Genomic DNA, 24,188 nt, shown 5'->3' on the forward strand with positions numbered 1-24,188 from the left:
ACAAGCACATATCTATACAAACTCAGACCAGACCTGTAAGTCAACAGCTATATGCCATCACATACAGAATCACACCAGACTCACAAACCCACAAGTGCAAATTACACTTCCATGTACAGAAAGCTTACACACATACACACATCCAGACACATACCAGAACTGTAAGAGAGCAGCCAGATACAGGCCCGCAGACCAGATTGCATGCATACACTCTTTCTCAGAGGCACACCCATATACACACACACATAAGAAATGAGGCAAGAAACACACAGAGTCAAAATGAACATAGGGTGATTGTGCAACAGATACAAAGAAACAAGATCTGAGAGACCCACAGAGACACAAATATATATACACAGGCTCACCTATACACAAGGACTCACACAATAACCAGCCCTATAATACAACAACCACTCACCACCACACTCACAGATTCACAACCAGACTTGTGAGATTCAGATACACACAGTCTCACACCCACCCAGGCTTTTGCCCTGGGGTTGCTATTGAACACTGTCTGCACTGAGCACAGCTCGCTGGTGTCAAATGAGACCCTGTATGTGGCCAAGCCTACCTGTAGTCAAGGTAGGGGTCTGAAAAGTTTCCAGTCTGCCTCACCCCAAACTAGCTCTCAGGAACCTGGTAATAAACTTCTTTCTGGAGTTACTCGGCCTGGGTTCAAAGCCTGGCTCTTCACCCTCCTGGCTGTGTGAACTGCGACAAGTTACCCCACCACGCTGTGCCCAATTTTCCTCATCTCTAAAACGAAGGTAATAATATTTACCAAACCTCACTGAGCTGTTGTGAATGGTCTGCCAGAAAATACATGTCAAGCTCTTTCCAGGCAAGAAAGGTGCCTGGCATGTTGTTGGTCCTCAATAAATATCGGCATCATCACTGTGATAAAGTTAGGGGACTGTGCCAGAGCTGTACCACAGCCCAGATCCTCCTTCCCAAGCTCCTAAGGGTGGGCAGTCCCACCAGGGCTCGGGCTCTCCCTTCTTCGGGGTCCAGGGTGCAGGCCACCACCTCTAGGGTCCCTAAGACCAGAGGCCTGAGGATTCGCAAAAATGAATGTGGGTCGGAGCCCACCCGACGCCATCTGGAGGCATGGACGAACTGATAGGATATTTCCACGTTTCTGGGTACCGTCCTCTCACATCCCCAATGAGAGAGAGAGAGAGAGAGAGAGAGAGAGAGAGAGAGAGACACTCACTCCACTCATTCACTCACGCACCCACCCACCGAGACACAAGAGCCTTACGCAGCAAAGAGTGGGAGGAAGAGTGGGGCGGGGCCAGAGAGTTTAGTTGCTGCGCTGGGAACTACATTTCCCAGAAGGCTGTGCTTACAAAGCCGGTTCGCGTCGAGGTTCCAGGCAGCTCCGGGACCCCGACTGCATTCTCTCAATGGAGTCCGCGCCAGAGCGACGCAAAGGCTACCGGAAGTTGTAGTTCGCGTCCGGTCCGCGCAGGCGTACTTTCCCGCGGCGGTCGCTGAGCTGCTCCTTTGTGGCCGTGGGTCCGCTTTTGTGGGAGGCCGGCCCGCTTGCTCGAGCATCTGTCCGAGCGTCGGTCGGTCTGTCAGTCCGCGGAGGGGCCGCGTTCTACGCCCGCTGCCTCCGGACGGCTGAGCTTGAGGCCGGCCCTGGTCCCCCGACGCAGTGCCCCAGGTCGCGGGTGATGGGGCGTGAGCGCAGCCTCGGGTGTGTGGCGCTTGCTGAGCCAGCTTGACCCCGACCTTGAGGGGAACTCAGGAGTCTCCGCGTGCGTGACCGTGCAGCCGGGAGTGCGCGTGCAACCCCACGGGGCTCCCCTGTAGGCTGTCCCTGAGCCCCAGGAGCAGGACCCGCGCCTCTGGGCCTGGCCTGGGGCCCAGGAGGCTGCAGAGCTGCCCACGCCTCCGGGGAACACTGCCGAGGGGCGCCATGGAGACCCCTGCCCCGAAGCCCCAGGAGACAGGTACAGTTGACTCTTCTAGTCACTGGGTCTGTGGCCTTGCGCTTGAGACTGACACCCAGAGATGTCAGCCTAGTTTCCCAGAAGCACCTAGCAGAGTCAGGCCACCGTGCGCACCCGTTTACTTCCACGTCTCAAGCATGCTGAAGAGGAAGGGAATGGCAGTATTCTTCCTTCTTGATTGGAGTGCCTGAGACACTGGCAGAATTAATCCCTGATGCCTATCGGATTGTGTTGGATATTGGGGCTCCCTCCCCACCCCACCTATATGGGCGGTTCCTGACTTCTCTCTAATCCTACCCCATGCCAGGGGTGGAGTGGGCTCTATTTAGTTCAGCCATGCGCCTGGTGGCTATGGGCAGAACAGCCCCTTTGACTCATTTCTCCTCCTCAGCTCTGCCCTCCCAGGAGCCTGCTCTTACCCTCAGAAAGAATCCAGAGGATAAATTGGGTCAGGGTCTCCTGGAAGCCAGGTCCGAGGTGAGTGGTTGTCTTTTTTTCCTTCTGAACATCTCGCTCTTTATAAAGGGGGTTGGCACTTTTCTCCTGCCCGGGATCTTCAAGTCATTGAAGGACCACCTCTCTCCCTCTCCCAATCTGGGGTGCCTGCTCTCCTGTCCTTAGGAAGCTCTGGGCAAGGGAACAGCTCTGGTAGAAGAGTCCAAGTGTGCCCTTGAAATGAGTGTCCCTTCCAGCTTGATTCAGCCCAGTGGGTGGGTCATTTGCCCAGCATTATAGCAGGAGCTCAGAGGAGTGGTTTTAGTGGAACCCAAGCACGTAGATGACAGCTCACACAATCACTTCAGTCACCTTCACATGCAGACCTGGGGGATGGCCCTCCTTGGGGAGAATTTTCTGGGATGGAATCAGGTAGGGGGGTGTGGAACAGTTGAAGGAAAGGCTGCATTGCAGCACCAGGGTAAGAGTGTTGGTAGGGGGGTGCGTCCCTGTCTGCATTTCCACTGTACGGACCCCGAAATGGGGTTGTCAAGGAAAAACCTGGAGTTTTAGCAGATTTGGGAGCTCAGCGAGGAATTGGCCCTGGGGCCACTTCTGCAGCTAAGTAGGGCCCAAATCCCTCCTTTCACAGACTTTGGGTTTTGTTTCTCATTTTGTTCTACCACCTAAACCACCCCCATCCTTCACAGTATTTAAAAGGGTACAGTTGATAAAGAGAGTGTTCAGTAGTGAGAAGGGCTGGAGGATGGAGGGTCCTTTGACTTTTTTAGGGTTTTGTGATTCTGTTAACCTCCCACTTGAAAGGGGTCTGATTACGGAAAAATAGAACTATAAAAACCATGTTATGAGATGTGCCTAGCTTCTGTAATGTGTTAGAATGCTCTTTTGTTCTATAAAAAGCTCAAGATTGAAATGGCTGTCAAATGCTGTATGTGATCTTTGATGGGTCAGAGATCCAAAAAATTCAATCAAAGGAAGTTTGGGACAATTGAGGACATTTGAAAATGGATTTATCTTAGATCGTATAGTATCAACATTAAATTTCTTGGGTGTGATGATAACACTGTGATTGGGTAAGAGAATATCCTTAGAATATACAAGGTGAAGCATGTGGGGTAAGATACGATGTCTGCAACTTACCTTCGAATGGTTCAATAGGAAGTGTGCATGCACTTGTGAGTGACTCCCTCAAGGTAGTACCTTTCTTGTTCATAGGTGTTATTCCTAAAGAATCAGCTTGTTAGATCCTTGAGTAACTGGTCCTCCTCTCCTGAGTACTCTTCTCTCCCAGCAGTCCTACTCAGACTCACAGTCAACTGTTTTGCTCTCCTGGGACATCACCCCCCCCCCCCGCCCCCACAGTCTTTTCTGACTTCCTTGCCAGTTTCAGTACCACACATTTGATTCCCACACCTTCCCCCTGGGATTTGTTTCCTATTCTATTCTACAGAATGAATGCACACCAGACATGGGCTTCTCCCAGTGGGTTGGGAATACCCTCAGATGGGCCTTCACAAGGCTCAGATCCTATCTTGCCCTTGCCTTTTGACACCCTCACACAGAAGCCGTGTAGCCTCTGATAGCCTCCTTTCTCCAACACCACATTCTGTTGTCTCTGGAGCTTGTTTCTGCCTATGTTTCTCCTTTCTTCTGCTAATGCCATGACCATTATGCTTCATCCCTGCCTGCCTCAGTTATGGGCATGTTCTCAGCATGTGTCCTCACCCCCACTTTCTCATCTCCATGAAATCCAGTGGGTTTTCTGAATCACATTTATTGAGGTATAATTTATATAAAGTTCTCCAATTTTAAGTATAGGATTTGATGAGTTTTGTTAAATGTAACCAGCACCACAATCATAACATAGAACATTTCCATCACCCAGAAAGTTCCTTCATACCCGTTTACAGTCAGTCCTCTCCCCCAATCCTGTGGCAACCACAGTTTTGCATTTTTTAAGAATTGTGTATGGAAATACATAGTATGTAGTGTTTGGTTTCTTTTTAAAAAGATTTTTTTAATGTTTATTTATTTTTGAGAGAGAAACAGAGACAGAGACAAAGCATGAGTGAGGGAAGAGGGAGAGGGAGACAAAGAATCCGAAGCAGGCTCCAGGCTCTGAGTTGTCAGCACAGAGCCCAATACAGGGCTTGAACCCATGAACCGTGAGATCATGACAGCTGAAGTTGGACTCTTAACCAACTGAGCCACCCAAGCGCCCCTAGTTTTGTTTTTTAAAGATTTTATTTATTTATTTTTTTTTAAGAGGGAGACCCGTGAGTAGGTAGAGGGGAACAGAGAGAAATCTTAAGCAGGCTCCACTCTCAGCACAGAGCCCAACGTGGGTTGCAGTCCCATGACCCTGGGATCATGACCTGAGCCAAAACCAAGAGTTGGACGCTCAACCAACTGTGCCACCCAGGTGTCCCTAAATATTTTATTTTTAAGTAATTTCTATACCCAACATGGGGCTCAAACCCATAACCCTGAGATCAAGAGTTGGGTCTGCCAACTGAGCCAGCTGGGTGCCCCACGCAGTCTTTAGTTTCTAATTTCATTTAGCATAATGCTTTGAGTTCATATCGTTATGTGAATCAATAGTTTGTTCCTTTTTATTGTTAAATAATATACCATTTGTATTAGTTTACAAGGGCTGCCATAGCAAAGTGCTACAGATGGCTTAAACAACAAATTTATTGTCTCAGTTCTGGATGTTCAAGATCCAGATTTCAGCAGGATTGGTTTCTTCTGAAGCTGCTCTTCTTGGTTTGTAAAGGTACCTTCTCCCAGTGACTTCACATGGTTTTTCTCTGTACATGTCTGGGTCCAAAGTTCATTTTATTATCAGGACACCAGTCCTATTGGATGATGGCTCACTATAATGACCTCATTTTGCCTTAATTATCTCTTTAAGGACCCTCTCTCCAAGCATGGTCATTTTTCTGAGGTACTAGGGGCTGGGACTTCAACATGTGAATTTGGAGGGGTCACAACTCAGCCCAAAAGACTGACTGTATGGATATTTACAATTTGTTCATCCATCTACTAGCTGAGGGATATTAGGTTGTTTCCAAGTTTTGGCTATTACAAGTAAACCTGCTATCAATATTTGAGTACAAATACAGATATTTGTACTCTGTTTTAAATTCTCTAGAATAAATTGTTTTAAATTCTCTAGAATAAATACCTAAGTGGAATTGCTGAGTCAAATAGTAAATATATGTTTAATTATCAATTTTATCGGTCATTTCCAAGAGCCATCTTTTGATTTGATTTTCTCTATTGAATTTCTGTTTCCTATTTCATTGATTTTAGATCCATATTATTTCCTTCCTTTACTTATTTTGGTTTCTTTTTTTTAAATTTAAAAAAAATATTTATTTATTTTTGAGAGAGAGAGAGAAACAGAGACAGAGAGTGAATGGGGGAGGGGCAGAGAGAGAGGGAGACACAGAATCTGAAGCAGGCTCCAGGCTCTGAGCTGTCCATACAGAGCCGGATGTGGGGCTCGAACTCATGAACCATGAGATCATGACCTGAGCCAAAGTCAGTTGCTTAACCGACTGAGCCACCCAGGTGCCCCTACTTATTTTGGTTTCTTAAAGTTGAAACTCAGATATTGATTTGGCACCTTCCTTCTTTTCTCATATACCATCCAATGCTATAAATTTCCCTCTTAGCACTACCTTAGCTACATCCCACAAACTTTATGTTGTATTTTCATTTGTATTCAGTTCAAAATAGTTCCAGTTTCCATTGTGATTTCTTCTTCCAACCATGTGGTATTTAGGAATGTGTTGTTTAATTTCCCAATATTTAGAGGATTTTCCAGATATCTTTCTATTATTGATTTCTAGTTTAATTCTGTTGTAGTTAGAGAAGGAACTTTTGTATGATTTGAATTTTTTCAAATTTACTAAGATTTATTTTATTGCTCAGAATGTGGTTTACCATGGGTAAATGTTCTATATGCACTTGAAAAGAATGTGTCTTCTGCTTTTGTCAACTAGAGTGTTATGTGAATGTTAATTAAGTTGAATGATGTGTTAATTGTTTTATATCCTTACATATTTTTTGCTTATGTGTTCTATCAATTATTGAGAGAGATTATTGTTGAAATTACCAAGTATAATTGTGGATTTGTCTTTTCAGTTCTATCAGGTTTTTGCTTTATGTATTTTGAAGCTCTTTTGGTAGGTACATCTATAATGTTGTGAGCTTTTAATGAATTGCTGTTGTGATGATTACAACATTACATAATCACATAGTGATTATTATGTAACATCTCTCTTTATCTCTGATGATGTCCTTTGCTCTGAAATCTGCTTTGTCTAATGTTAATGTAGCCACTTCAGCTTTCTTTTGATTAGTATTTGCAGGATATATCTTTTCCCATTCTTCTACTTTTAAACTACCTTTGTCTTTGTTTTTCTTTTTTTCTTTTTTGATGTTTATTTTTATTTATTGTGTATGTGTGGTGTATTTGTCTTTGTTTTTTTAATGTTTATTTATTTATTTTGAGAGAGAAGGATCACGCACAAGCCAGGAAGGGGCAGAGAGAGGGGGAGAGAGAATCCCAAGCAGGCTCCACACTGTCAGCATAAAGCCCAACACGGGGTATGATCTCACCAACCAAACCGTGAAATCATGACCTGACCTGAAATCAAGAGTCGGACATTTAGCCAACTAAGCCACCCACGTGCCCTTGTCTTTGTTTTTAAAGTGGGTTTCTGTGGCTGACATATAGTTGGGTCTTAATTTTTTAATTCGATTTGACAATCTTTAATTTTTAATTGGAGTATTAAGACCATTCACATTTATTTATTTGTTTACTTTAAGTTTATTTATTTATTTTGAGAGAGAAGGAGTGTGTATATGCAAGCAGGGGAAGGGCAGAGAGAGAAGGAGAGAGAGAATCCCAAGGAGGCACCACACCTGCAGTGCAGAGTGGTGGCTCAGTTTCACGAACCATGAGATCATGACCTGAGCTGAAATCAAGAGTTAGACACAACCAAATGAGCCACCCAAGCACCTTAAGACCATTCGCATTTCTTTTTTTTTTAATTTTTTTAATGTTTATTTATTTTTGAGACAGAGACAGAGCATGAACGGGGGAGGGTCAGAGAGAGGGAGACATAGAATCCGAAGCAGGCTCCAGGCTCTGAGCTGTCAGCCCAGAGCCCAACGTGGGACTCAAACTCACAGACTGTGAGATCATGACCTGAGCCGAAGTCGGATGCTCAACCGACCGAGCCACCCAGGTGCCCCAAAGACCATTCATATTTAATATAATTATGGCTATGACTGGATTTACATCTGCCATTTTGTTATTTGTTTTCTATAGGTCTTGTGTCTTTTTTGTTTGTTTCTCCTTTATGCATTCTTATGAGGTAAACAAATACTATTTTAGTATACTCTTAGTTTCTCTGATTTTGTTAACTTATTTTTTCCTTTTAGTTGCTTTACTAGATGCTAGAGTGAATTTGACTTTGTTGAGTGTTGGCTTTTTTTTGGAATTCTTAAATATTTCTGGAATTTGTTCTGGGCGGGCATTGCTTAGTATTAGTTGGATCTTTCAAGGCTTGCTCTCTAGGTTTTGTTAAGGTGGAGCCAGAGAAGGCTTTAGTCTTGTGCTAATTTTGTCAGACCACTGAAGCTCTTCTCTTCTATGGACTTTTCTCGGTGCCCATTCAGCAGGAGGGCATTCCACTCTGGCTGGTGAGAACATAAACTACCCCCAACCTTGTGTGAGTTTTAATAATTGTTCTACCTACTTCTTTCTGGTGTTTCTTTTCCTGGTTTGGGGTTGTTTCCTCCCAGGCACATGCCTATTGGTCCTCAGTCAGTCTCAAGTGATTCCAGAGTTCTGGGTCCTCTGCTCTGGCATGTAGCCCTAGAAATTTTAATCACCTGGACACCCTAAACTCTGTTCTCCTTCAAGTTGGTGAGACCACAGGTTCTGTCTGGGTCACCACTCCCCACACTCTAGTCTGGAAACTGCTTCCAGGTGGGAAGATTGGGTGGCTGTGGGGCTCATTTTGTTTCCCTTCTGTCAGAGGTCTGTTCTGAGCTGCAACTCATCTAGTGTCTTGAATTCAATCATTGTTTCATACATTTTGCCCAGTTTAGCAGTTGTCTGAGGGAACAGGGCAAACCTGGTCCTTGTTACTTTTTTGTGTCTGGAAGCAGAACATGAAACGCAGTTTTTACCAGGCTGCTTCTTCTTCACTCTGCCAGCCCACACGCAGAATCTGTTCTTGTCCCTCTCTCCTGCCTTCCCTCTGTCCATCCTGCTGCAGAACACAGGCATCAGCACCTCAGAGCACGTGTCTTCATCCTCTGGCCACAGCGACACCTCCCACTGCTCCTCATCCATGACGCCAGAGCTCCGTGAGCGTGAAGTATCAGGACACACCCCCCTGCTGGAGCCTAACTCACCCTATTTCTGGGCGCCAGTGTGCTCTGCTGTGGCCTGCCCCTTCTCTAATGCTTGAGACAGGAGACATCCCTGACACGATTCTGGACGCGGCACGTGCTGCTGTTTGTTCTCTTCTCATAGAGCCAGGGCAGGGTCTCCAGCCTCTTGGTGTGCCCAGCCAGAGAGGCCGGAGATGGCCAAGCGGGGACTGACAGACGCTGCGCCCTTTCCTTGGTACCTGAGACTGGGATACTTTCACTTTGCTTTATTTTCTCTTCAGCCACAGGAGGCCCCACTGCTCCCAGTCTTTTCCCTAGCTGCAGGAAAACAGGCTCAAGGAAACTGGGTGGCCGGACCAAAATCATACTGCTAATCCCTGCCCTGCTTTGCTTTTCCTTCTTCTTTGAAAAGTAATTTTTTTTTTTAATTTACAAAACCAATATTTGCTGTGTAACAAAGTTAATAATCTTCTCCTTTCCCTGTACCTACAATCACATTTCCTTAAGACAACCAGTGTCCTCAGTTTTGATACTTATTCTTCCACATGTCTTTCCTTGTTCACATGAGCAGCTTCCAGCATACGTAGACATAGGGCTTAACCATATTGTTTTAAAAATGGGATCAGACTGTACACATTCCAGTGCTTCCCTTTGTTTTTATGGACATATAATTCACATACCATAAAATCCGTCCTTTTCAAGCGTACAATTCAGTGGTTTTGAGTGTATTCACAAGGCAGTGCAACTGTCAACCGTAGTCAGTTTTAGAACATTTCTATCACCCCCAAAAGAAGCCCTATATCCATTAGCTATCACTCTAGCCCTCAGCAACCACTAATTTGCTTTTCGTCTCTCGGTATTTGCTTATTCTGGGCATTTCATATAAGTGGGATCATACTATATGTGGCCTTTTTTGGCTTCCTTCACTTAGCATAATGTACAACGCATACCTTTGGATAGCTGCATTATTTTCCGTGGTCTGCCTGTAGGCGCCTACCCTAATTTAGTCAACCATCCTGATGCCTTGGTTGGTTGGTTTCTGGTAAGTACAGTGCTGGCAATACTCAGCCTTGCATTTGCTTCCTTATGTGCAGAAACTTTGTTTCTACAGTGTGAATACCCAGAAGGGTAGAACAATTCCCACTCCCACCAAAAATGCTTCCTCATTGCCAGGATGCCAGGTTTTAATTAGTGCTCCCCTGATAGGTAAAAAGTGTTACATTATTTTGTTTCAATCTACGTTTTCCTGACCCCAAAAAAAAAAAAAAAATCATTACTCTTTTTATATGTCCATTGGAAATGTGCAGTTCTTCCTCCTTGAATGGCTTTTTCTTATTTTTAAAATTTTGAAACCTTTAAGCAGAGTAATAACAACCCTCTGTGTACCTACTTGGCAAAATTAATGACTAAATTGTGTCATATTTGTTCCAAATCCTTTAAAAAAGTAAAATATTGCAGGTAAAGGCAAGAGGTTTTTTTGCATCCTCCCTGGCCCCCCATCTTCTTCTTCCCCTGCCCTCCTCAGTCTGTGACAGTATCAGAGGATGGTGACGAACGGCAAACACCAAAGGGTACCTGCCATCTGCCAGGCACTCGAGTGTGTGCTTCACACACAGTAGTAATTCATTCAGTCCTCTCTGTGATTAATGACATAGGTACTGTTAACAGACAAGGAAACTGAGGCACCCCCAATTCATAGAGCCAGGAAGGGCAAGAGTGGGTAGCCCACCCAGGCCATTGGGCTTAGAGCCTGTGCTCTCATCCGCCAGACAGTAGAGCAAGATGCACATCTGAGTATCTGTAAACTCCACGCGGTGCTGTGTGTGGTTCTAGACGGTACCGTGTCAGGCATCACACTGGGCATGGTTTCCCTCAGCCTGCTTTTGTGCCCACCACACTGTGCTCTGAAGAGCTCCCCACAGGACGAGCTACTCCGCCGTGTTCATTTTCAGTGCTGCACAGTTTTCTGTGGTATATTCATCCCTACCGGTTAATGGGCGTTCAGCATGTTTCCAGTGTTTTCTCAGTTACTCGGGTTGGATAGGAATCTCAGAGTGAACTTCTGAGGCACAGGGAACACACACTCTCGGCTTCACTAGAGAAAGTGGAGCAGGTTTTGCTCTCCAAAATGGATGTCCCCCTGATATCTATCCAATGGTGTAAGACCATCTGTTTCCCCACGGACCTGCCCCCACTACTTCCTTTCAGACTTTAAACATTGTGCCTCTCTGCTGTGTGTGAAATGGTATTTTATTAATCATTTCTGTGTATCTAGTGTAGCTGAGCGTCTCCTCATGTGCTTATTAGTCATTTGTCAGTGTTCTGTGAATTGTCTGCTTAAACCCTATGCCCATTTTCTTTTTTCTTTCTTCTTAGTGATTTGCCAGTGTTGCATGCAGAAAATGTAAACCTTCATGGAAGAAACGTAAATCGCCCCCTCCTGGTTTCTGGGTTTCCTGTCATGCTAGCCAGGGATTTAGGGAACTATCTCCCAGCAGCGCCCACATTTAGATCCTTGTCCCACCGAGACTTGCATTTTGTGTGTGTTATAAAGAGTGGCTTTATCTTTCCTACTGTGTTATGTTGGTGTTTGTCTGAAGTCGGGCTGCCGTAACAAAATACCACTGACTTGGCGGCTTAAACAACAGAAATGTATTTTCACACAGTTCTGGAGGCGGCAAGTCTGAGATCAGGGTGCCAGCAGGGTCCGGTTTGCTGAGGCTCTCTTCCTGGCTCTTGCTTCTCGGGATGCGCAGCAGGGAGAGAGATCTCTTGTCCTCTTCAAATGCAGCCACCAAGCTTGTCAGATCAGGGCCCACCCTTATGGCCCCTTGTAACCTCGGATACCTACTAAAGAGACCCTGGCTCCAAATACAGTCATGTTGGAAGTGAGGGTGTCCACATATGATTTCAGGTGGACACAGTTCTGTCCACAGCAATGGTGAAAACTGTCTAAAAGTATAAACCACTTTTTTTAAAATTTTTTTTTTTTTTTTTTTCAACGTTTTTTTTTTTATTTATTTATTTTTGGGACAGAGAGAGACAGAGCATGAACGGGGGAGGGGCAGAGAGAGAGGGAGACACAGAATCGGAAACAGGCTCCGGGCTCCAAGCCATCAGCCCAGAGCCCGACGCGGGGCTCGAACTCACAGACCGCGAGATCGTGACCTGGCTGAAGTCGGACGCTTAACCGACTGCGCCACCCAGGCGCCCCTAAAATTTTTTTTTTAACATTTATTCATTTTTTGAGAGACAGAGCATGAATGGAGGAGGGGCAGAGAAAGGGAGACACAGAATCCAAAGTAGGCTCCATGCTCTGTACTGACAGCACAGGGCCCAAAGCGGGGCTCAAACTCATAGACCGTGAGATCATGACCTGAGCGGAAGTCAGAGGCTTAACCGACTGAGCCACCCAGGCACCCCAAGCATAAGCCACTTTTAGAGCTGTTGGTCAAAGCTCTGGTGGTCCCTAAGGATGCCCCCACTCTTCCTGACCTCCTGGTAGGCAGAAGGCCTCATCTCAGGGCCTGACATTGTGTACCACGGTGCCTGACCATGGGTGCTGATGCAGGTCCAGGGTTTCCAGAGAAACCTGATGACCCCTGGGAGCTTGGTTGCATGCCAGTCACTCCCAGCAAACACTTACAAGATGGGAGTCAGGCCTCCCCTGCTTGGTTTGTTCTTCATTGTTATGTCTAATGTAATGCCCTGTCTATGATTTAAGCCAAGATCCCACAGTACCCGTGTCTTTGAAGAAAGACACACCTTTGCCACCTTAGGTCAGCGCCCTGATGGGTCTGGAGAGCTTATATACTGCTATCAAGGGGGATGCAGAGTGGAATTGGAGCGTGAAGAGCTAGAGGAACATTGGGGATGGCAGCCTGGAGGCTCCAGAGCTGGTGAGGAGCCCCAGGCAGCAGAGGAGCCTGGGGTTCTAGAACAGGAGTGCCTGCACATGTCAGTGACCACTGTTGGGGAGAGTGGGAACAGGTCAGGACATGAGCTGAGGGAGGACAGGGGAACAGGGGTCTGGTGGGAAGGTGTGGGAGGCAGGCAGGCAGAACACAAAGTGGCTCCCTTGGTCCTTTGGGCCTGTGCTTATAAGTAGAGTTTACTTCCTTAGGGTGTAATAATGGCTTCCTGCCCAAAGTAGGGTCCTTTTGCAATGGTGAGATTTGAATAGGGCTTCTGGGTTCTTTGTACTAGTCTTTCAAGTTCTTAAGCTTGACATTCTTAAGCCTGGGAAGCATAGCATCTTACCCAGAACTTACAGCAGCCTCCAGCCCACTGAGGCACCTGCACCAGGGCTGGCCAGTTAGCTTGGCCCTCCCAGTCCAGAAGGCCAGGGTCTGCATGGCCATTCCTGGTTCAGACATGGTGTGTATGTTGGGCTGTAGATAGATGGCATCTACATCACAACCTTCCATACTCAAGAGAAGGTCACCCAAGGTTAACCCTTCATTCCTAAGGTCCTGAGTCGACATGTGGCTCCCTTGGAACCATGAACGAAGTCTGAATCACTCCTGTCCTGAGTGAATGAGAATGTGTGTGTCATTCCAGGAATCGGTGACTTTCAAGGATGTGGCTGTGGACTTCACACAGGAGGAGTGGGGCCAGCTAGACTCCCCTCAGAGGGCCTTGTACCGTGACGTGATGCTGGAGAACTACCAGAACCTTCTTGCCCTGGGTAAGATAGCTCCTCAAGCTCAGCCTGCAGTCTGGGCATTCTGCCATGCCAATAGGTATTCCCAAGCCTCCCTTCGGTGCCAGACCCAGATGCAGGAGATGTGGTCTCTGCACTCATGCTGGGCCTGGGCAGTGCATGGTAACTGCCAACATCCTTGCCTGGAGGTGGGGCTGGTCCCAGGGTAGGGGCCAGAAGAGAGGGAGGAGATGGACGGGGGCCTGGGAGCCCAGCCTGCCCTGGAGCTTTCCAAGGGAGATAGAGAGGGGAACATTAGTACCCACGGGGTCCTCAGAGTACATGCTTCATTTGAGGTTCTGCATGTGAGACCCCCGTCCCCGGGGATGGCGCACACCTCTTAGTGCTGGGCTGTCCTGCTGTGGGGAGCCACAGCACTCAGAACCACACACACCACTTCCTCCCTACAAACAGGACCCCCAGTCTGCAAGCCAGATGTGATCTCCCACTTGGAACGAGGCGAGGAGCCGTGGTGGATGCCCAGAGAAGCCCCTGGAGGGGCTTGTCCAGGTGAGCAGGGAACACAATGGAAGGATGTACAGACCCTTGCCTCAGTGCTCACACCCCCGTCCCCGTGTGGTCCTGCTTCCTTCCTTCAACACATACGTTGAACACCAACTGTGTGTGGGCAACTGTGCTGGAAATTCAGCGGTAAGCAAAACAGGCAAAACCTCTGCCTTGTACTAGCGAGAGACAGAAATAATGTCCACATCTCTGGAAACATTCAACAAGTGGCAAATGGACAGGGGGCAGGGAGTGTGTGGAACCGGGGCTTCACTCACCGAGAAGAAGGCAGAGTCGGCCTTGGGTTGGGAAGGGAGGGGGATCAAGGTTCGCAGAGGTGGCTCCAATGGAGATCATCCCCCTGGCATGTGAGGCTGACAGGAGACTGATTTAGCTTTTAAAGAGATGTACGTACATCAGAGATGTACATACATACAGCAGTCGATGTTTCAATAAGTGAATCATGTCCAACCGCCAGACCCCGTGAGCCCTGCCCCTTTCCTGGGTCCCTGGCTCTATTTGGAATTTCCCATCTCCATCTTCCTCTGCCCCGTCTCTTGTGGGCTTGCGCCCATCTCACCCGAGATGCATGCCCCGAGCCTTGGCGTGCTCTGGCTGTTGGCCTCTCCTCTCTTCTCTGTGCTCACCCGAACCCCCGGCAGACCACAGCCTGAGTTCTAGTGCCAGTTCTCCGCGTGCTTATGGAAGATTGCATTTTCTGTTTCTTACAGAAGGGGAGCCTGGGCATGAGGTGAAGGATGAGTCGTGTCAACGACAGGGTGTTCACAAGGAAGAGCCTTACCAGGAGCCCATCACTGAGCCACTGGTAAAGTCTAGCATCCACAGCCCCGGTCTGGGCAATGGGTGGGCCCGAGAGCGTCCGGCAGCCTCTCTGGTGAGGGGTGAGGCCACACTGCAGAGGCCACCGCCCACCAGCTGCCGGGACATTTCCCTGGAGAGGCACCAGCAGGGCCATGAGGTGTCTGAGAAGGATTTCCCCTCTGGGCGTACCCTCTTCACCCCCCAGAACATTCCTGAAGAAGCAGACCCTCCTGATGGGTCCACCGAGGGCTTCCGGTCTGGTGAGGCGGCCACGAAGCACCGGAGAGCAGGCGCAGGGAGAGGCCCGTGCAAATCTGGTGATCACAGTGAACACCTGGCCCCAAGCAGGAGGCGGGCGGCGGCCTCTGGGGATGGCCTCTTCGTGTGCAGCGAATGCGGAAAAGCCTTCCGCCAGAGCTCGTCCTTGACCCTGCACCGGCGGTGGCACGCCCGAGAGAAAGCCTACAAATGCCATGAGTGCGGCAAGGCCTTCACCTGGAGCACCAACCTCATCGAGCATCAGCGCATCCACACCGGCGAGAAGCCCTTCTTCTGCGGCGAGTGCGGCAAGGCCTTCAGCTGCCACTCGTCGCTGAATGTGCATCACAGGATCCACACAGGCGAGCGGCCCTACAAGTGCAGCGCCTGCGAGAAGGCCTTCAGCTGCAGCTCGCTGCTCAACATGCACTTGCGCGTGCACACAGGCGAGAAGCCCTACCAGTGTGGCGCGTGCGGGAAGGCTTTCAACCAGAGGACGCACCTGACGCGCCACCAGCGCATCCACACGGGCGAGAAGCCCTACAAGTGCGGCGCGTGTGGGAAGGCCTTCACCTGCCACTCGTCCCTGACTGTGCACGAGAAGATCCACAACGGGGACAAGCCGTTCAAATGCGGTGACTGCGACAAGGCCTTCAACAGCCGCTCACGCCTCACGCTGCACCAGCGCATCCACACGGGGGAGAAGCCCTTCAAGTGTGGCGCGTGTGGCAAGGCATTCAGCTGCCACTCGTACCTGGTGGTGCACCAGCGCATCCACAGCGGGGAGAAGCCCTTCAAGTGCAATGAGTGCGGCAAGGCCTTCAGCTCCCACTCCTACCTCATCGTGCACCAGCGCATCCACACCGGGGAGAAGCCCTTCGACTGCAGCCGCTGCTGGAAGGCCTTCAGCTGCCACTCGTCCCTCATCGTGCACCAGCGCATCCACACCGGGGAGAAGCCCTACAAGTGCAGCGAGTGCGGCAAGGCCTTCAGCCAGAATCACTGTCTCATCAAACATCAGAAGGTCCACGCCGGGGAGAAGTCGTTCAGATGTAACGAGTGTGGGGAAATGTTCGGCTGGAGCGCCCACCTTGCCGAACACCAGAGACGACACAGCGAGGAGAAGCCCTTTGCCATTCAGTTCAACAAGCACTTACTGAGCACCTACTACGTGCCGGGCAGCCTGCTGGGCACGGGGGGCACGGGCATGAGCGGCGTGGACCCACTCAACGCCCTGGACGTGGCAGAGCTCTTGTGCGTGGTGCAGCCCTCGGCCAGCAGGACTTTCCCGCTGGGCAGCAAACCTGGAAATTAGCATGGCGTGCTGGTTGTCATCAGCCTCGCTGCTTCCCCAGAAAGCACTGCGGCTCAGATCCACGTGCCTCAGATACAAGACTGGCCCTGCCGCCTGTGCCCATCTCCCCACGTGCTGGGACACCTCTCTGAGCGGTCAGCACCACCCTGGGAAGGGCTGCCCTATAGGAGGGAAGACGTGAGGGCCATTTGAGGATGTCCCGTCGTCCTGCTTTCCTTGGGCTTACAAGTCACTGACCTGGGGAGTAGGTCTTACCTGAGGACAAAAACAAGGTATATTGATCATTGTGTCCTTGGGACCGGCTCCTGGCATGATTTCGATCAGGAATTTATTTCCTTTGTATGCTGTTATGTTTAGAATAATAATAATGGTAATAATAGAAACAAACAGAGTAAGTATGAACGCTGTTCTTTCCAAGTGAACATTATTCTGTTCTGGGAGAGGAGAATAATCTTCACTGGTGGGGGTTTGGGAAAAGGCAGATTTCCCGGCCTGGCTTCATTGAAGCAGCTCTACTGCTGGTGACAGCACCTCCATCTCAGAAGCATATGGCCCAGCATCAGCGTAGCCAGGTCCTGACACACCAGCTTCGTCCTGGTGGGAAATGGTGAGCACACAGGCTGGTGCCCGGCGTTCATCCAGGGTGTGGTGTTGGGGATAGATGTGTCTAGAAGCACGCCTTCACCCGGGCTGGCCAGTCCGCCCGCAGGGCCTCCCTCTGCTCACCGGTTCAGCCCTGTGGGAGGAGCCCCTCTGAGGGGACCTGTCCCCCTGCTCTCTTCAGAGGTGGACGGCGTTCATCTGGAATTAATGTTTATTCCACGCAGTCCTAAGCAAATCCAAGCTGCTTTCTCAGTGATAATACTTTATGTTTATAGAGAGAGCTATAGTTTATGAAATGCTTTTTAGTATACTTTTTAAATTATGGCAGCAAAATGACCACATTTCGGGAAATGTGGAATTAAGGAAAAGACTCCCATAATTGCTAATAAAACTGCATTTCGCACTTTGATACATTACCTTCTGCTTGTTTCAGAGTGGATTTTTACGTTACTGCAAACATAGTGTATATATCACTTTAATCTTTTTTTCCCACCTACTGCATAGCAGAATTTTTTCCCAAGTAACTGCACTGTCCTTGGAGTTACATGTGTTTTAAATGGAGGCATAATGTTCTATTAAATATTCTTTTATTGGATGTTGAAGTTATTTCCATGTTTTCACTATTATAAATCATTTCACAGTTATAAACTATTCTTCATAGAGCATCTTTTTGGGTTTTGTTTGGTTTTGTTTTTTAAGATTTTATTTTTGGGGTGCCTAGGTGGCTCAGTTAAGTGTCTGACTCCTGATTTTGGCTCAGATCATGATCTCACAGTCGTGGCACTGAGCTCTGCATCAGGCTCTGCACTGACAGCACAGAGCCTGCTTGAGATTCTGTCTCTCCTTCTCTCTCTGCCCCTCCACCGTGCACACCCACACTCTCCCTCTCTCCCTCTCTCCCTCTCTCTCTCAAAATAAACTTAAGGAGCACCTGGGTGGCTCAGTCAGTTAAGCATCTGACTTCGGCTCAGGTCATGATCTCACAGTTTGTGGGTTCAAGCCCTGCATTGGGCTGTATGCTGACAGCTCAGAGCCTGGAGCCTGCTCAGATTCTGTGTCTCCCTCTCTCTCTCTGTCCCCTCCCCACTCATGCTCTACCTCTCTCTCTCTCAAAAATGAATAAACATTTATAAATAAATAAATAGATAGATAGATAGATAAACTTAAGGGAAAAAAAAGATTTTATTTTTAAGTGATCTCTACAGCTAATGTGGGGCTTGAACTCACAACCCTGAGATCAGGAGTCACATGCTCCACTGACTGAGCCAGCCAGGCTCCCCTTAGAGCATTTTTTTGCATTATAGTTCTTTTAGCATTTTCTTAGATTTCTAAAAGTGAAATTTTTGAGGTAAAGGAACAGCCTCAAGAATCACCATTTTTGTATGTTTTTGGTGGTGTGTAAAGTAAGACCATTTCATTATGAAGAAATCCATCAGCAGTAGCGGTCAAGTAGGAATGTCCCCTGCCCAGCCATCTCCAGGGATGGGACTCCCTTTTCAAAGCTGGGTGTCCACACGGTCTTCGTTCAGGCACAGTGACAACACAGCGATGCTCCTGGGCGCCTGCTGCTTCACCACATCCCTCCAGAGTGTGGTCAAGCCAGCCTCCCATTATGCAGTCCCCAGGGCCACATTGTGGCAGTTATGGACCCTTCTGTGACAAATAGGAAGAGTTCTATTTTACCCCCACATTTGTAAAAGACAAATACAATCTGTGCTTGGTTCATCATTATACCCATTTTTTCTCCTTATTTCCAAAGAACTTCAAACGAAAAAATCTCTTTGGGGCCCCGCACACTGTGCCTGCTGGCGGCCCTGCAGTGCGCCTGTGGACTCAGCCAAGTGGTACCTTATTATCCCTTTACTTGGCGCCTCTGTAACTAAAGAGGCCGAATATTGAACACATTTGGAATCTTGGTCTTTTGTCTTGAAAATGATTTGAATATGCCCTTTCTACCTCTTTTCATTGGAGACTTGATGTTTTTCTTTTATTTGCGTATAAACTTTTTTTCCTGATTATATGAGCAATACGTATATACTGAAGACATTTGGGGGAAAAAGTCAAAAAATTGTAAGAATAAAAATACACTCAGTATCAGTTCATCAGCCATTGCTGGAGGTACATTTACTTCTGTTGTTTTTTTTTTTTCTGGGCACATATAATATGCTTTTTCTTTTAGAACAAAACTGGATTCATATTTTGCATGTTATTTCTATCCTTTTCCATTTAATGTTTTATGATGAACATTTTCCACATTACAAAATTGTTTTTCAGAAACATTATTGATGGCTGTGTCTTTCTCTGTCTTATCATTGTGTCATGATCGATCTGTTCCTTTATTGTTGAACATCGACATTACCTGTACCTATAAATAATTCTGGAAATAAACCTGTTTTGCCCTTTGGTTATTTCCCCAGAATAAATTGTGAGAAGTGGAGTTCACAGGCACAAGTTACAAACATTGCACAACTGTTTCTAGGTCAAACCCAGCACAACATTCTTAATTCTCCCACATGGGCACCAGGAGCATCCCTTTCCCTGCGTGCACCCTTCCTTGCACACACTTGGCATCAGCTTCACTTTTTATATTTACCATTTTGATACATCGCGAATGTTACTGGCTCATGTTTTTTTACCTTTTTTTTCATATCAATTGTCTATTCCATTCTTTGTTTTTTATACACACAGACATGCAGAAAGCACCTTGGCACATACATTTTTATCTTTGTTAACAGAATCTTTAATGTACAGAGATATTCAAATTCTGTGTAACTGGATCTTTTTGGTTTTGCTGTTTAAATTTTTCCTTAGTCCTTAGGAAGCTCCTTCTTTAAATCCTTTTTTGGTTCCATATTTTGCATTAAACTCTTAAGTCCAAAAAACAAAAAAACAAGAACTCTGAAGTCCATCTATTTGGGATGTAAATTCCAAGGTCCCTGAATCATTCTAGAATGGCATTCTTCACTGTTCCTTAGACTTTTCTGTTTGTAGCTTCATAATTCACTTGAATGCGTAGTAGGACCAGGACTATTTTCAATAGGTGTTTTTTTAAGTTTTTTTTTTTTTTTAATCTATTCTTTGAGATAACCCAGGATTCTTCTTCTCAGAGCTCAACCTCTTCTTGCCCCTTCACATCTCATTGGGATTTTGATTATAATTGACTAGTTTGTGAAAAATTACTATAGATTATATATATATAATCTTCATATCAAAGCAGCATTCAAATCTGCCTCTAAGCATCAGAAAAGTTGTATAGTTTTCTTCATAGGTATTCTTACATATATGTTCAATACATATGTTTATTCTTAAATTCATTCTAATTTTGTGGGGTTTCTAGATCAATCCTTTCTGTTATATATAGGACAACTATTGATTATATATATATATATATATATATATATATATATATATCTTTTTATGTATTTATTTTATATCTAGCAACTTTACTGAATTATTCTAGTTCTCTAACAACTTATCATTGTATTGGGCTTTCTAGGTAAATTGTCATTTAACTTGGAAATAAAAAACTTGCCTCTACTTTTCGTATAGATAGCCTTTTATTTCATTTCTTTTTAAAACCCATGTTGGCTAGCACTTCTAGAGCAGCAGTCAGTGTTGGTGGCAGTGGTCATCTGTGACAGACTCTGTTTGGGTTGGGAGACCAATGTGTCTCACCTCAAAACGCTTTGGCCTCTAAAGACTGTGTTATAGCTGCAGTGACCACATGGCCCAATTCTGAACAACAAGGCTCAAATGGAAATCTAGAAATTTGGGGAAAGTCTTTGCTTTCCTGATAGGAGAACTATTCCTTCCTCCTCCCCTTCTTCCTGTCTGGAAATTAGATGCAATGCTTGGAGGTGTAGTAGCCATCTTGGGACCATGAGACAATTGAGGACAAAAGTCACACGTAATGGAATGGAAAAATAGAAGGATCCTAGGCCTTGAATGAAATTTTTCAGCAGCTGTTTCAGCCCCCAACAGCATTCAACTTCCTGAGTTCTTGTTGTGTAAGAATAAACAATTTAGTCCATCTGTCCTTCCTCACAGTTGTTTTCATTCCTTACTGGCACAGCATCTGGGTCTTTATCTTGACTTGAAGGGAGACAGATCTGGCATTTCACCTAATAGTGAAATGGCCGTGACTGCTTGTTTATCACATTTTAATGAACTGTCTTTATAAGCCTAGCTCGTTAAGACTTCAAAAAATCAGGACTGGATGTTGATTTTTACCAAACACCATCTTGGCAGACTTCAAAAATCATTATATGGGTTTCCTATCTTGTTCTGGAGATACCACTGGATTTACAAAAAGATTTTTTAACATTATATCCATCTCTGTGTTACTAAAATAAACCCTGTTCACCAAGGGTGCATTAACATTTACTACATATGAACTCACTTTCCTAGGGCTTTGGGTGCAACAAGCAGAATTGTCCCACAGTGAACCCAAGATTTCATTCAGGTTTTGCCTGGTGGTGAACAACCTGTTATGGGAGTTCCTCCCGCACTCAGCAGGAAGGGTTGCCCCAAACCCCACTCCTTGCAGTGGCTAGATACCACTACTCGGATCATTCTCCCACTTGCTCAAAAGAAAAAGGAAAAGATGAAGTAGAGGTGGGGCCTCCCCAAGAACATGACATGGTGGCTGAGATGGAGCCCATGGAAGATCCCCTAATTTACAGGGTGTCTGCAAGATGTACCAGATGCTGCCAATTTCTAGATGTTGAGTTGGGACTCACTTTTAATCTTCTGAATTGTTAAAAGGACAGACACTACTTCTGTAATTAATACAGTGAGCAATTTCCACTTTGAACAGTAAAATATAGGGTCCATAGCTCTTCCTCTAGCACTACTCCAGAATGACACTGTTGTTCCTATCCTGACAAAAGCTGTGACATGACCAATAGAAATAGGGAGAGCCTAGGAGCGTACACACTGTCCCAGCCAAGCCCACCCCCTCCAACCTGGGGCTGGCAGCAAGCCTCGCTCCTTGCCAGTTTGCCCCCAGGTAGGCAGTGCCAGCAGGAGCCAAAGAGATTGCAAACTGAGAGGAGGGCAGAAGGGCAGAGGGCAGAGTCAGGATTCTTGGCACCTTGCCTAGCCCAGAAGTCAAAGCAGTTGTGGTAGTCAGGATGGGGGCAGTACAAAGTTATGTGAGACCCCAGTTAGGGTTGCAGTGCAGGTTGTGCTTGAGGGGTTGGGTATAGGGTGAGGGTTAGGATAGGTTGGGATAGAAGTTAGGGTTAGAATTAGGGTGGGTTATTTTTCATGCCATGAATACCTGCTGGAGCAAGAAAAGGATGCCTTTCTCATGCCTATGAGTGCTGGGGCAGACTGAAATTTCACATCCATTTCCATAAGTCAGTGGGCCCATAATTACTCATTGGAGACAATAGATTTTCAGGACAATCTGCACATCTCAGCCAAAGTTAAAGTTAATTCCAAGCCAGTATCACTTAGGCACAAAAGCCAACTGGTGCACTTTGCATATTCTAATTGTGTAAATCCTTTCAATAAAATTTTAAATTTCCAATTGAGTCAAGTTGGAGATGTCTGTTTCCATTTGTTTCCTCCCATGGTGGAATCATTTTGGGGGTGGTTATGGGGTGTGCTCAGGGGGCTCCTCTCCACTGCCCTTGGTAGGTTGCATCTTCCTGCAGGAAGTCCAATCAATAGTATCAGTATTAGGGCACACTCAATGGTGATTACCACCTTACTGGCTTTATTGTCCCTGGGTTGAATCTGGGAGCAGAGATGCCCTTTAGCGTGTTTATCTGTAGCTGGACTGCAGAAGACTCATAATCACTGTGGGTCCATTTGCAATGATCTCCATCAAGTTATGGTGTTGTGTCAGGGACTCCAAGACCACCCACAGTCTTGATACAAAAGAAGGACTCACAAGACTCATAACCGATTGCAATTTATTACCATGAAAGTATACAGATTCAAATCCACGCAAAGGAAAAATGCACACAGGGGCCACATCCAGGAGATACCAGGCACATGCTCCCTGGTGTCCTCTTGCAGTGGAATTGCATGGAACATTCTTATCTCCCAGCAACATGTGACAACAGGGGCAAAGGCTGCCAAATAGGGAAGCACAGCAAGACTTGCTGTCAAGGGTTTTTACTGGGGGGTAGTCACATGGGCACATAGCACTCACATGACTGACTCCAGCCTCTCTGACTCCAGCTCCCACCTTCCCCTCCCAGTGTAGAGCAAAAACACACTTTCACAATAAATCACATTCTTGGGATAGACTTTTCTGGTCAAATTGGGAAACACAGCTCAAGGCCTCAGGCCTACACAAACACTCTTACCCACAGAATAGTCTATGGGCTCAGAGGTGATCTAAAGACAGGCCTTTCTTTGGAATGTGCAGGGTCTGAGCAACCCAGGCCAGCTGAGTGAATCCTTTCCTGCCCAGGTATCCTCTGGCCTTTAGGAGAGTCCAGGTAAAACATTTGGGGCCTCTTTCCAAAGAGCATGTGCCATGGAACACCTTGCACATTTTCACCTATTATGCTAAAAATCAAGATCCCAGGATAGTAGGTGCAAAGACATTTAGGCTTCAAAAGGTCCCAGTGAGCCATCTGCTCTTAAGGCTGTGGCCCTTAGCACATCACCTGGTGACTGCTGGTCCTCATCCTAATGGTCCTGTATTGCACAGGGTATCAGTTTTCTCTTCATTGCCCTGTAGGATGGGAGTCACTGCCTGGTTGAGACATACAAACAATGCTCAACAGATTAAGAGATCTTCCCTTGACCCCTTATACTAGAATTGAAACCCCCCTCAATACAATCTGATAAGAAGGGCCCCAATCTGTACTCTTTACCCAAATGCGACTCAGGTCATAAATCTATTAAAAGAAAGACTCAGTGGGAGGATCCCACATAGGGTTTGTACTCCATGACCATGAACATGAGAAGAAAGATCTAAGAAGGTGGTGGTCCCAGCCCAAACCATTCCAACTATGAAGCATTATTTTGTGGTCACCCACAAAAATGTGATGGACTCACCTCTAATCAACAGGCCAGATACGGATACTGATGACATTACAACAGGAACATTTGAAAGAAAGCTTAAGAGCAGATAAGCACAAGCAGTTCCCACCAAGGGTGCATAGGGCCTTCATATTGGCCTGGGGTG

At 46.7% G+C, this 24,188-nt stretch overlaps 1 protein-coding gene across 1 annotated transcript; it reads left to right on the plus strand.

Annotated features, from left to right (window-relative positions):
• Positions 1-1,377: 1,377 nt before the first annotated feature.
• On the plus strand, positions 1,378-20,575 carry ZNF74 (zinc finger protein 74). Its single transcript, XM_060613014.3, has 5 exons — positions 1,378-1,961; positions 2,353-2,438; positions 13,395-13,521; positions 13,951-14,046; positions 14,772-20,575. The coding sequence occupies exons 1-5, from the start codon at positions 1,928-1,930 to the stop codon at positions 16,433-16,435; spliced, it is 2,007 nt and encodes a 668-aa protein (XP_060468997.1). The 5' UTR covers positions 1,378-1,927; the 3' UTR covers positions 16,436-20,575.
• The last annotated feature ends 3,613 nt before the right edge of the window (positions 20,576-24,188 follow it).

Source organism: Panthera onca, chromosome D3, assembly GCF_046562875.1.
Source record: "Panthera onca isolate mPanOnc1 chromosome D3, mPanOnc1 haplotype 2, whole genome shotgun sequence".
Lineage (NCBI taxonomy): Eukaryota > Metazoa > Chordata > Mammalia > Carnivora > Felidae > Panthera > Panthera onca.

Coding starts and splice junctions, on each gene's coding strand:
- ZNF74 (XM_060613014.3), top strand. CDS start 1,928: ATGGAGACCCCTGCCCCGAAGCCCCAGGAGACAG. Junction 2,439..13,394: donor TCCTGGAAGCCAGGTCCGAG/GTGAGTGGTTGT, acceptor GTGTCATTCCAG/GAATCGGTGACTTTCAAGGA. Junction 13,522..13,950: donor CCAGAACCTTCTTGCCCTGG/GTAAGATAGCTC, acceptor CCCTACAAACAG/GACCCCCAGTCTGCAAGCCA.